The 15161-nt window shown below is 36.3% G+C and overlaps 1 protein-coding gene across 9 annotated transcripts in view; it reads right to left on the reverse strand.

The window, feature by feature from the left end:
- The window catches only part of CCDC171 (coiled-coil domain containing 171), a 313930-nt gene that overhangs the window by 170289 nt on the left and 128480 nt on the right, over nucleotides 1-15161 (reverse strand). For all 9 annotated transcript variants that reach the window (XM_064290475.1, XM_064290472.1, XM_064290471.1 and 6 more), the window contains one exon: nucleotides 14778-14894. In XM_064290475.1, coding sequence (XP_064146545.1) covers nucleotides 14778-14894 — 117 coding nt within the window. The remainder of the gene's footprint in view (nucleotides 1-14777; nucleotides 14895-15161) is intronic.

The following is a 15161-nucleotide window of genomic DNA, read 5'->3' on the forward strand; positions in this document are numbered from 1 at the left end:
AAAGTCAAATACTATGAAAATGAGGAACACACAATTTACAAAGAAAAAGTCTCAGCACAAAAAAGTGGAAAAATGAAATTGTCAACAACACACATAAAAAGGCATCAAAATGACAGCACTAAACACATACTTATCCATAATTACGCTGAATGTAAATGAACTAAATGCACCAATAAAGAGACAGAGAGTCTCAGACTGAATAAAGAAACACGATCCGTCTATATGCTGCCCACAAGAGACACACCTTAGACTTAGAGACACAAACAAACTAAAACTGAAGTACAACACTGTCAGTGATAGGATAATATCCATATGCCTACAAGGAAGACCAGTTAATACGACTATTATTCAAATTTATCCACCAACCACTAAGGCCAAAGATGAAGAAATTGAAGATTTTTATTAGCTTCTGCAGTCTGAAATTGATCAAACATGCAATCAGGATGCACTAATAATTACTGGTGATTGGAATGCAAAAACTGGAAACAAAGAAGAAGAATTGGTAGTTGGAAAATATGGCCTTAGTGATAGAAACAATGCTGGAGAGCGCATGACTGAATTTTGCAAAACCAACTTCATTGCAAATACCTTTTTTCACCAACATAAATGGCGTCTATACACATGGACCTCACCAGATGGAAAACACAGGAATCCAATCAACTACATCTGTGGAAAGAGAAGATGGAAAAGCTCAGTATCATCAGACAGAACAAGGCCAGGGGCCTACTACAGATCAGACCATCAATTACTTATATGCAAGCTCAAGTTGAAACTGAAGAAAATTAGAACAAGTCCACAGGAGCCAAATAATGACCCTGATTGAGTATATCTCAACTGAATTTAGAGACCACCTCAAGAATAGATTTGATGCACTTAACACTAATGACCAAAGACCAGACAAGCTGTGGAATGACATCAAAGATATCATACATGAAGAAAGCAAGAGATCATTAAAAAGACATGGAGAGAAAGAAAAGACGTAAATGGATGTCAGAAGAGACTCTGAAACTTGCCTTGAAAGTCAAGTAGCTAAAGCAAAAGGAAAAAATGATGAAGCAAAAGAGCGGAACAGATAATTTCAAAGGGTGGCTTGTGAAGACAAAGTAAAGTGCTATGATGACATGTGCAAAGACCTGGAAATTGAAAACCAAAGGGGAACAATATGCTCAGCATCTCTCAAGCTGAAAAAACTGAAGAAAAATTCAAGGCTCAAATTGCAATACTGAAGGATTCTAAAGGGAAAATATTAAAAGATGCAGGAAGTATCAAAAGAAGATGTCAGGAATACATGGAGTCACCCTGCCGAAAAGAACTGGTTAACATTCAACCATTTCAGGAGGTAACATACGGTCAGGAACCAAAGGTATTGAGGAAGAAATCTAAGCTGCACTGAAGGCACTGAAAAAAAACAAGGCTCTGGGAGTTGACAGAATACCAACTGATACTTTTCAACAAATGAATCCTTGACAACCTCAGTGTTTTCTCCATTTATCATGATGTTACTTATTGGTCCAGTTGTATTTCTGTTTTCTTTATGTCTAGGTGTGTAATCCATACTGAAGGCTGTGGTCTTTGATCTTCATCAGTAAGTGCTTCAAGTCCTCTTCACTTTCAGCAATCAAGGCTGTGTCATCTGCATAACGCAGGTTGTTAATGAGTCTTCCTCCAATCCTGATGCCCAGTTCTTCTTCATACAGTCTAACTTCTCAGAGTATGTGCCCAGCATACAGACTGAATATGTACAGCGAATGGATACAGCCCTGACACACACCTTTTCTTATTTTAAACCATGCGGTATCCCCTTGTTCTGTTCGAACGATTGCCTCTTGATCTATGTACAGATTCCTCATGAGCACAATTAAGTGTTCCGAATTTCTATTCTCCGCAATGTTATCTATAATTTGTTGTGCTCCACACAGTCAAGTGCCTTAGCATAGTCAAAAAAACACATGTAAACTTCTTCCTGGTATTCTCTGCTTTCAGCCAGGAGCCATGTGACATCAGCCACGATATCCCTGGCTCCATGCCCTCTTCTACATCCAGCCTGAATTTCTGGCTGTTCCCTGTCAATATACTGCTGCAGCCGCTTTTGAATGATCTTCAGCAAAATTTTGCTTGCGTGTGATATTAATGATATTGTTCGATAATTTCTGCATTCGGTTGCATTACCTTTCTTGGGAACAGGCATTTTATTTGGATCACATTTCTTTGAAATGGGCACATATATGGATCTCTTCCAGTTGGCTGGCCACGTAGCTGTCTTCCAAATTTCTTTGCATAGACAAATGAGCACTTTCAACATTGCATCTGTTTGTTGAAACTTCTCAAGTGGTATTTCGTCAATTCCTGGGGCCCTTTTTTTTCACCAATGCCTTCAGTGCAGCTTCAACTTCTTCCTTCAGTACCATTGGTTCTTGATCATATGCTACCTTCTGAAATAGTTGAATGTCAACCAATTCGTTTTGGTACAATGACTCTGTGTATTCCTTCCACCTTCTTTTGATGCTTCCTGCATCAGTCAATATTTTGTCCATAGAATCTTTCAATACGGCAACTCGAGGATTGTAATTTTTCTTCGGTTCTTTCAGCTTGAGAAATGCCAAGCACAGTCTTCCCTTTTGGTTTTCTAACTCCAGGTATTTGTACATTTCATTATAATACTTTACTTTGTCTTCCTGAGCCACCCTTTAAATTCTTCTGTTCAGCTCCTTTACTTCATCATTTCCTCCATTTGCTTTAGCTGCTGTACGTTCAAGGGCAAGTTTCAGTGTCTCTTCTGACATCCATTTAGGGTTTTTCTCTCTTTCCTGTCTTTTTAATGAGCTTTCACTTTCTTCATGTAGGATGTCCTTGATATCATCCCACAACTGGTCTGGCATTCTGTCATTAGTGTTCAATGTGTTTAATCTGTTCTCAAGATGGTCTCTAAATTCAGGTGGCATATACTCAAGGTGGTACTTTGGCTCTTTTGGACTTTTTTTAATTCTCTTCAGCTTTAACTTCAACTTGCATATGAGGAATTGATGGTCTGTTCCACAGTTGGCCCCGGGCCTTTTTCTGACTGATGATTTTACTTGGATCTACAATCAACACCCATAGAAGCAGGAGTCAAGAAATCAAAAGATGCACTGCAGTGGGCAAATCAGCTCCAAGAGATCTCTTTCCACAGATGTAGGCAATTTGATTCCTGTGTATTCCATCTGGCCACATCCACATGTATAGTCACCAATTATGTTGTTGAAAAATGTATTTCCAATGAATAAGTCATTGATCTTGTAAAATTCTATCATTTGATCTCCAGCATTGTTTCTATCACCAAGGCCATATTTTCCAACTACTTTGTTTCCAACTTTCCCATTCCAATTACCAATAATTATCAATGCATCTTGATTACATGTTTGATCAATTTCCACTACGGAAGTTGGTACAAAAATCTTCAATTTCCTCATTTTTGGCCTTAATGGTTGGTGCATAAATTTGAATAATAGTCATATTAACTGGTCTTCCTTGTAGGCATATGGATATTATACTATCAAAGACAGTGTTGTACTTCAGGATAGATGTTGAAATGTTCTTTATGCAGATGAATGTGACACGATTCCACTTCAATTTGTGATTCCCGGCATAGCAGACCATATGATTGTCCAATTCAAAATGGCCAATACCAGTCCATTTCAGCTCACTAATGCCTAGGAAATCAATCTTGAAGCATTCCATTTCATTTCTGACAACTTCCAATTTTCCTAGATTCATACTTCATACAATTCACATTCTAATTATTAATGGATGTTTGCAGCTGTTTCTTCTCACTTTGAGTTGTGCCATATCAGCAAATGAAGGTCTCAAAAGCTTTACTCCATCTATGTCATTAAGGTTGACTCTACTTTGAGGAGGCAGCTCTTCTCCAGCCATATTTTGAGTGCCTGACAACCTGGAGGGGCTCTTCTTCTGGCTCTATATCAGACAATGTTCCACTGCTATTCATAAGGTTTTTACTGGCCAATTTTTTAGAAGTCGTTTGCCAGGTCCTTCTTCCTAATCTATTAGTGACAAGATTTCTATTAGTGACAAAGTCACTATACTGCTAATATTATTGTGGTCTGTCATCACCACTCATAATCGAAGGAATGTTAGTGATTAGTGAAACAAGATAAAATTTTTTTCTTTCAAATCCACAGAACTCCCCCCACTTCTTATTTCTATCTATGGACCTTTTTGGGTGATGAGCTCTCTGAACCCCAGATTAAGTGATCCCTTATCTAAGGCATGTACTAATAAATTAAAAACCTGTATTGTTGAGCCTTTGTCTCCAAGTCAACTTAGATAACAAGAAAGCTACATGCCTGAACTACTTCAGAGAAATACAATATTATGCTCTCACTTTCCAGTGACAAAAAAATTCTGCATCTTTTATGAAGTTGCTTTTAAAGATAGAAATTGTGATGTTATTCAATTTTTCCAACATAAGAATCCATCTAATAAATTCCTCTTAAAGTTTAGTCTCAGCAAGGCCATTATGAGCCCAAGAGACAGAAAGGGCCACATGAACCAGAGACTACATCATCCTGAGACCAGAAGAACTAGATGGTGCCCAGCTACAATCGATGACTGCCCTGACAGGGAGCACAATGGAGAATCCCTGAGGGAGCAGGAAAGCAGTGGGATGCAGACCCCAAATTCTCGTAAGAGCAGACTTAATGGTCTGACTGAGACTGGAGGGACCCCGGTGGTCATGGCCCCCAGACCTTCTGTTGGCCCAGGACAGGAACCATTCCTGAAGCCAACTCTTCAGACATGGATTGGACTGAACAATGGGTTGGAGAGGGATGCTGGTGAGGAGTGAGCTTCTTGGATCAGGTGGACACTTGAGACTATGCTGGCATCTCCTGCCTGGAAGGGAGATGAGAGGGTAGAGGGAGTTATAAGCTGGTGAAATGGACACAAAAAGAGAGAGTGGAGGGAGAGAGCAGGCTGCCTCATTAGGGGGAGAGTAATTGGGAGTGTGTAGCAAGGTGTATATGGGTTTTTGTGTGAGAGACTGACTTGATTTGTAAACTTGCACTTAAAGCACAATAAAAATTATTAAAAAAAAAAGTTTAGTGTCAGAAAAAAAGTTTGTTCCATATGCTTGGAGACACAAGACAGCATCTCACGTAGCTTTATTAGTCAGAGCATTGGGAAGTGAGATAGTACAGAGAGGTGAGAATCAGGTCAGGAAGGGTCTTGTATATGTAGCTAAAGAGCTTGAAATTCGTAAAAAATGGAGAACAATACTGCTGCTGATATTGAAGACAAAGACATATGACAGCCCAAGCATGGCTTACATAGATAAACTCATTTAACCCTCACAACAACCCAGTGAGATGGGTATTATTATTATAGTCATTTAAAATGATTTTAAGGAAAAAAGAACAATACAAAGCAGTGTCTACAGAATGACCAATTATATTGAAAAACCTACAAAGCAACTTGAAAGAAATACTCAAAAATATTAATCATATCCTTGGATAGGGAGATTATAAAATATAAAATTTACTTCCTTATACTCTTCAATACTTTGTAAATGTTCTACAATAAGTTGTTGTTACTTCTATAACCCTCCTCTGTATTGTTGCTTTGCTAAATGCACTGTATTCAGAGTGGCACAGTGTGCAGAACGTGCTGAAAGAATCCAGGAGTGGAAGTGGAGAGGCCCATTAGGAGACTAAGAAAGTAACATGTGCAAAAAATAATAAACTAAAAAAACAGCAATGGAGGAAAAATTAGACCAATAAGAAACAGAGAATAAAGAGTAAGAAAAAGCGCACATTACGGTGACTCACTCCCTGATTTCTGTTTGAGGTATTACTTGATGGATGGTCACGCCAATTACAGAGACCAACCCAAGCCAGGCCATTGCCATCAAGTCCATTCTGGCTCACAGCAACTGTACAGGACAGAGCAGAACTGCCCCATAAGGTTTCCAAGGAGTGGCTGGTGGATTCGAACTGCCGATATTTTGGTTTGATGTCGCAGTTCTTAACCACTGTGCCACCAAGGCTCCAATTATAAAGACAGAAAATTCAAAAGAAGGTTTTGGGACAAAGATGAGTAAAAATTTGAGCATGCTGAGTTTGACGTGTATTCAGGATACTCATAGAGGACTAGGTACCTATGCTTAAAGTTTAGGAATGAGGTCTGGGATAAAGATAAGATTTGGGAGTCATCAACATATAGGTGGGAAATAAAGCCCTGGCTATAAATGGGACTCCTTGGGAGTACAAGGAGTAAAAAGATGGCTAAAGAAAGAGCCATAGGACACACACACACTGAAGGGACAGATACAAAAACAGCCCATGAAGGACACTAAGTAAATGGAAGGAAAAGAAACAGGAGTGGTACCATCAGCATCAAAGGAGTCCAGAATAAGGACATGACCAATAATGTCAAACGCCACAGAGAGGACAAGCAGGACAGTGATCTTCAAACTCGTTCACTAATGTATCCCATAATTTAAAAAAAGAAACCATGTATGCTGTGGTAAGCAGAACAATGGACTAATCCCCGTAACCTGTGAAAATGTTATTTTACATGGTAAGTGGGCGACAAGGTTGCAGATGGAATTAAAGCTGCTAATGAACTGATCTTAAAATAGGGAGATTATTCTGGATTGTTTGGGTGGGCCCAATATAATCACAAGCAGGAAAGAGAGACAGATGATGAGATCAGAGTCAGAGACAGATCAGAAGATATTCTGCTGCTTGGCTTTGAAGATGGAAGAAGGGGTTACAAGCCAAGGAATGCAGATGGCTGCTAGAACCTGGGAATGGCAAGGAAAGAGATTCTCCCCCAGAGCCTCCAGAAGGAACACCTTGATATTAGCACAATGAGACCCATTTCAGACCTCTGACCTCCAGAAGTGACAGATAATAAATATGGGTTGTTTTAAGTCATTAAGATTGTGGTGAACTGTTACGGCAACATTAGGGAACTAACACATATGCTCTCACACATTTTTAAGTTGACATCTAAAATTTTTTATCATATGTTTAATCAATTGTAAATCACATCATTTCTGGAATATTGTAAATATTAACTCTGTTTTTAACTGTTACATTACTCCTTCAAATCTATTCAATAGAATCTAAATACCATGGATATTTGGCACCTACCACCGTCTATTTTAAAATTATATGAACAAGCTGTTCTTTAATAGTCATAAATTTTACCTTATTCGTTTTCTCCATGATCTCATAATTTGACCCCCTTCCTCTACATGGAGCCTTGGTGCACAGTGGTTAAGAGCTCGGCTGCTAACCAAAAAAGGTTGGCAGTTCGAATCCACCAGCCACTCCTTGGAAACCCTACAGGGCAGTTCTGCTCTGCCCTATAGGGTCACTATGAGTGGAAATCAACCTGATGGAATGGGCTTGGATTTTTTTTCCCTCTACATATTATACAACCTAGAGCTAATTACCCTATCACAATTTTCTGTAATAAAAATATACACATAAATGAAAATATTTTCATTCCTGTGACCATAAGGCTGTATATGTTAAACCTAAGTCATTATATTTGTTAGTTGTATACAACTGATCTAAACAGCATGGATGTATTAATTTTGATACATAATTATTAAACATAAATAAATCTTTATTTTCAATGAACCTCTTAATAAGATAGATATGGCTATATTTTTCCTAATTAATTCAAGTAACCATGGATTACTTATTGCAGGAATGAGATAGGTTTAGCCTCAATTCTCTACCTATTTTTGCATTTTATAAGTGTAAGCACAAAATACAATGTTTACACGAAAAAGCAGATAGAAATAGAAGGCGTATTTTTATACCAACATCACTTAATTTCTTGAACTCCATTAGAGTTATGTGCTAAAATTCACTGATGATCTAACATCAAAAATTATTTTTAATGCCCTCTCTGCTGAGACCTCAATTAGTTTCTTTTCAATTTTGCTGAAAGCAAAGAACTAAAACCACAAACTTCCAAAAGGACTTGTTACGCACTCATTAGAGTCATTCATTTCCTCAACTGGCATATAGCAGTCAGGGTTCCAGGAGGCAACAGATGGTACATTCACATTAGAACAATTTGAGGAAGGTTTAATAAATGAACCATTTGCAAAGATGTGGGTGGAGTACAGGAAAAACAATATGGATAGTAACATACCACTAGTACCTGTGGGGTTAACAATCCCTAGGCCTGAAGTAGAGAGGGAGGAAGCTGTTCTGGAAAAGAAAGGAGGAGTCCCGAGGAGAGGGCTGCCTTCAGAAGCAACCCTGCAGGGAGAGACCCTGTGAATGTGTATACTGGTCTCACTTGACTCCTTCCCTTTGGTGTCCTGGAAGTCAGAGGGCACGGGAGCCCATCAGAGTGATATATACAGGTTAGCTTCTCCCGGGCTGGAATATGATGGAAAACAGATCTGGAGAGACAGAGGAAAGACATGTGGCCCTGTTTGGTCCCCTGGGAATTTTTACACCCTAAAGAAGTTGCACAGTAAATGGATGTAGAGAATGGACTTGTAGCCAGGTTGCCTGGGTTCAAATTCTAGCTGTGCAACTCAAGGCAAGTTGCTTATATTCTTTGTGCCTCATTTTCCTCATTTATAAAATGGGGTTAAAAATAACACATTCAAAAGGTTATTGTGCAACTTAAATAAATGAGTTATTATCCATAAAATGCTTAGAACAATACTTAAGAGTCAATATCAACTCTACACGACAGAGTAGAACTGCCCCATAGGGTTTCTAAGGAGTGGCTAGTGGATTCACACTGCCAACATTTTGGTTAGCAGTTGAGCTCTTAACCACTATGCCACTAGAGCTCCAGAACAATACTTAGGACATAGTAAATGCTTGTTAAATAAAAATAAATAAATAATGTATCTAAGTAAGATCTACTATAAAGAGGTTTTGATAAACAGGAAGACTACTGAAAGACAGGAAGGAAGATAACTGAAAGGCAGGAAGGAAGACAACCAAAACGAGACCTAAGAACAGACATGGCAACTGTACTGCATCCTCAGGTAGATTAGTTTTAGGAGAAAATAATTATCAAATCTGAGGACTTAGAATTTTATTTCCTTAAAATTATCTGTAGCTTCAAGAGTCTTTGCATCCCCTAGTTCGAATATCACTGAAGTTGGACATGTACTAAAAGTCATAACAGATCTACTCTCATAATACTTTACATTCCTGATTATCTCAGTCATCAGAAGACAAAACTCATCCAATTTTACAGAAAAAATGTATATATTTTACTGCATGTAAATTATACCCAATATATTTTACTTAAAAAGAAAAAAAACTCCTAAGTCTGATATTATTAAGAATTTATTCATTCTATCACATAATGCCCCTTTTTATTGACAGCTGCAGAAGAAATGCTTATGTAATCTTAGTCCAAGGATGTCTGGATTTCTTCTAAGCTTTTGGGTTTTCTTTTATGGACATCATTGGCAATTGAATCCTGACCCCCAAATCTGAACACAAGTTGGCAGGCCATCATAGTTGGCTTTTTCAGCTTCATTTCTAGCTCAAACTTGCTCCCACCTCCAATTGCTTAAGTTTTAGTGGATATAGAACAGTTATATTTTACAAATACCTATAACCAAAGAAAAACCAAACTCGTTGCCGTCGAGTCAATTCCGACTCAAAGCAACCCTATAGGACAGAGTAGAACTGCCCCATAGAGTTTCCAAGGAGCACCTGGTGGGTGCGAACTGCCAACCCTTTGGTTAGCAGCTGTAGCACTTAACCACCATGCCACCAAGGTTTCTGAAATACCTATAAGTTTCCATAATTTTTTTTTCTGGAACAAAGTGGGGTAAAAGCAATATTTCTAAATACACATATAATGTTTTAATGAAGAGTTGAGAAAATTTTTTTCTTTTATTCTTTTACAAAAACCTGGAAAAGTGCAGAAACATGAAAGACTCATGGAGAACGTTCTCCCAATAATTATAACTATTCCCTTAATACACATTTAACTGCCTTGCCTATCTTTCCCCTCCATGGTATACCAGCCAGCTTTCTCAGATGATTTCCAGATATTCAATCTGTCTTACTAAGAAAAGGTTTCAGGCTCTTCGAAGGTTCCCAGAAACTACTCATAAATTGCAAAATGTGTTATAGCCCTATTTAAGGTTCCTACAAATTTTTTTTAATTTTGTACGTTATTTTAGATCTGCATTAACAAATTTATTCTATAAAAGCTGTGCACTAAAATTTTACAGTCATGAACAATCACTTCAAAAAGGCTAAATTATGCTTTCAAAATTTCAAAAATTGTTCTTAAAAACTATGTTTATAAATATTTATTTAAAAAAACAAAACACCTGTTCACTATAAAATTTTTTTACCTTTTCTATATATTTGAGTTTTTCACAATGTTCAAAAAAAAGGGAACAATATAAAAATAATAACAAAACCAGAAAATTTTAAAACATCAACAAGTTAAAATGTGGTTCCCTAAAACAGATACTAGTAGCTGAAGTACCAGAAATAACACATTGTCAGATTACACTTGTTAAATTCCAGATGTGAGTAAAGTTATGTAAATAACAAAATGCTCTAAATCACTGCTTCATAAACTTCACTGTGCATATGAATCACCTAAGGATCTCTAACGAAGGTGCGTATTCAGTAGGTCTGGGTGGTATGTGAGAGTCTGCATTTTAACAGATTTCCAGTTGATGCTGACGCTGCTGGTCCACAGACCACATTTAGAGCAGCAAGGCTCTTGGTGGTTTTCAATATTTTTTATATTTATTCAGTAAAGCATTAAATTTTTAAAATACATCCCAATAACTGCTTAGTAATACAAATATCTTTACTTTTTGCTTTGAAATTCCTACATATGAAACCTCAAATGATATGTTGAACACAACCTAGCCTTCTGAGTTTTGCCTCAAAGAGCTGCAATGACCTCTAGAAAGTTAACTCAAAGTATACGGTGAAATAAAGAGTTCTGAGTAGTACTAGGAGGGGCATATTTTGGTCATCTATCTTCTAGAAAATTAAGATTCAAATAGAGAGGGAATATGAAACAAAATGTATGTAAATTCTACTCATATGCATCTACTCCTGTATTTGTTTATAGCTATTTCAAAGCATATTGGCACATTTGTTTCTATCTTGAGAAATTCTGTCTGGACCAGTCATATCAAATGCTTCAGCTATGTAAAGGGTTCTTTAGTCCATACCCATAATGATTGATAACCCAGCCCTTCAGTGGAAGTAACAGTCTCCCCTGTTTGAGGTAAATGATCTCTTGCAGGCACACCATTTGGATACCTGGAAGAGGTAATTTATCTCAAGTGGGCAAACATTTTAATGAAAGCAAGAAGGTTGCCACCTGTCCAGTATTTCCAGAGGCAACATGGAAACTGGGGTCTTTGCCCACTGCCTATAAATTCCATCAATAAAGTTTAAAAAGGTAACAGGGGCAGCCACCTTCACCATTTTCTGAGCAGTGGATTCAAGGTACCATTATTGAACTTGCATTTAATGAAAAATTAAAAATTAGTGCATAAGAAATAAAATATTTATTGTATATTTATATATACATATATATATACACACACATACATATATATACATATAAAGGGACTTGGTTAAGCGGGCTACATTTATCCTTCATAATAAGCCCATGAACCAGAAACTTCTATTGGTCAAAATTTTACAGACAAGGATACTGAGGCTGAAGAGGGATTAAGCAAACCATACAAATTAATAAACAATGGAGCCCAGATTCAAATTTAGAGTCCAAGTTCTTGATCATATCCAACATATTTAAGAGTAAATTCTCTCTCCCAGAAAGTTGTTAGTGTGCATATAATTCAGAATTTAAATAGATACACACCTATTTTTTAAAAAGTAACTTACAATATTTATTTTTTAGCTTAGAACAAAGATAATACAAGAAGCAATCCAGTTACTATTTAATATATTAAAAGCTACTACCCAGTATTGGCATACATGCATCACAGTTTTCCTGAGGCTAAAAAGAAAATATGACAATGATGCAATAGACATGAAGTATTCATATCTAAAATTTAGGTTTAAATTTTCAACAAGTTCTTCAAAAAGAAAAGAAAAACTTCATTAAAAGTAACTCCTCACTTCAGAATTTTCAGATTATTTCCTAAAAAGACTTTGCCAAGATCTTGCTATTTTAGTTTCCCACTAACTAAAAGAATTAAGATACTGCCCACAATCCTAAATGATTCAAAAATAAACTAATCGATTTACAAATTAGAGCTGAGCTGATATTCCTGATGAAAGCAATCCATTATAAGATAGTGAAGCAAATTACGAAATACCTAAATGACAGAAAATTACCCAGACATTAAAAATCATGTTGTAAAAGAATATTAATAGAAATGGGACAAATCCTCAAAAACTAAGACTTTTATTAAAAATACGACTATCATAAAATGCCACAAGGAAAGTACAGCACCACTTCTGTGATGTTCTTGCCAAAGATGCATAGCCTGAAACTAATCATGAGGAAACACCCAATACACCAAAATTGACAGATATTCTATAAATAACTGCTCTGTAATCTTAAAAAGTGTCAAGATCATGATGGTCAAGAAAAGACTGAGGAACTATTCCACACTGAGAGAAACTAAAGAAACATGACAAAAAATACAATACATAATTCTGAATTGGATCTGTTTGCTATCAAGGACACAGCTGGGACAACTAGTGAGAGCTGAATGGGCTCTGGAGATAAGATGGTAGTAATGTATCGGTGTTGATTTCCTGATGTTGACGGTTGTATTGTGGCTATATAGGAGGAAGTCCTTGTATGAAATTCCACTAAAACACGACGGGGTGATGGGGCATTAAGTCAGCAACTTGTTCTCAAATGGTTTAGCTGAAAAGAGAACTCTACTCTGTTCTTGCAACATTTCTGTAAGTTTTAGGTTATTTCAAAATAATTTTTAAATGAGAAAATAAAACAGTATGTACACTATGATATCACTGGTTAGTCTATGAGTGGATGGATGGATGCATGCATAAACAGATTAAAGAGATGAAAGAACATATACAAATGTTAACAGTAATTATTCCCACATGATGAAAAAATACTTTTTGTTTTGGTTATTGTTGTTCTTTCCTGATCAATTTTGTTTTTGGATTTTCTGAACTGACCATTTTTCTTTTATAATGGTGATAAGGAGATGTGAAGGCAAAAAAATAATATATGTTTTATATAAAAATGAATCTTCCCTATTGGAGACATTGTGGATTAAAAAACTTACCCCAAACACCCATAATTCTGTCCTTCTCTCTTGCGAACATCCAGCTATCAAGCTAGGGATAATTACATGGCCCAGTTCAGGCCAAGGAAACAAGAGCAGAAGCCTGCTAGGGAGGGTTTTGGGAAAGCTTTTTCCTTCCATATAAACAGAGAGATTCAGCAACTACATGCCTTCACGTTTTTTAACAGCTTTTTTGAGGAAGAATTCATATATCTTATGTTCACCGATTAAAAGTATACAAATCAATGGTTTTTAGTCTAGTCACAGAGTTGTGCAACCATCACCACAGTTGATTTTTATATTTTCACCACCCCCAAAATAAATCCTTTACCAGTCACTTTCTATCACCTGCAACCCCTTCATGAGTCCTTGGTAACCACAAATAGATGTCCGTCTCTATAGATTTGTCTAGACATTTTAATGTAAGTGGAATTACATAACATGTGATCTTCTGTGACTGGCTTGTTTTCACTTAGCATAAACTATAACACCAAAATTCTTAAAATACACTGAATTTAGACTTTTATTTCAGATTCCAAACTAAGTCTGTTGAGGTCTTGATACATTAAATATGCATATTGTTTATCAACATCAATGGCTAGCTACAACCTAAATATAATCTTTAAATCATCAGTTTCCTACAAGAGCCTAGATCTAGATCTTATTATATTATTTGAAATCACAACAAATTATCAATATTTGCATATCAGAGTTCTCTAAATTATTGTGTCATTAATGCTTACAACATTTCACTAAGGAGGAAAGTTTAACAAGTTCATTATACCATTTTTACTATTAATGTATCTAGAGGGATGATAACTAGTCCAATGACACAGCTTTACCAGTAAGTAACTATGTCAACATTTCTTCCAGTATACAGAAAACCGTTTTCACTGAAACTTTCATACATAGTATGTAATCTAAGATAAGTCACTGGAAAAAAAAACTTAAATCTTGGGCCTTTGGAAGTCTCTGATTACAGGTGGCTGCACACCTGGTAGAAGGAGCAGGCTATTCAAATTAACTCTGTCTAAACGGAATTAGGATAAATAAAAAATACATCACCAGATGAAAGAAAAAAAAAATCCTACTGGCTCAGTTATTACTCAAACCTCTGAAATTTAGAGTCAGAAGAAGAAAGGAAGGAAGGGCAAAACATCTGAAAGAACACTGCCAGTAGTACTTAATAAAAAAGCTACCAATGAGCTTTCCATAAGGAAAACCAGATCACAAGTGACAAAAAAAATAAGGTGGATAGGATACATTCACCATGAAATGTAAGTTGATTTCCCCATAAACAAAGAGAAAATTACCCATCAAAATTTATATATTAATTCACTACATCATTAAATATACATTTTAACTATCTCTCTGCATCTGAATAAAAGAAAGATGAGAACAAATACATTTTCTTTTAGATGGTTTATTAGAATTTGCACTAAAAGCATTTCTGGACATTTGCTTTTAAGTATATTCTGCAAGGATAATAAAGAAGAAATTGTACCTGTTTTACTAATAACTTCCTGTAATTCAACCATAGAACTGATTATTGCAGCAAGAAGGTCAGAACTGGTGAGCCAGCTGAGCGCCTGTACACTACGTAACTGCTCCTTTTGATGTTCTGCAAAAAAGAGAAAAATTCATTATGAAATGCTACAAAATTTTATTAAAATTCATAGCAGTGTTTAGCTGTTTAAGAAACAGATCAAAACTTATACACAGAATTCTCACCTGGTGCAGAAAAGTCTATAAGAAATGTTAGATTTGATTGGCCTACTCCATATATATGCCTTAACTGTTAAATGACAACCAAAAAAGAGAAAGAGAGAGAAATTTGCTTTAATTCTGTCTTAGTTATCCAGTGCTGGCTGCTGTAACAGAAATACCA

The sequence above is a fragment of the Loxodonta africana genome, chromosome 9, assembly GCF_030014295.1.
Source record: "Loxodonta africana isolate mLoxAfr1 chromosome 9, mLoxAfr1.hap2, whole genome shotgun sequence".
NCBI lineage: Eukaryota > Metazoa > Chordata > Mammalia > Proboscidea > Elephantidae > Loxodonta > Loxodonta africana.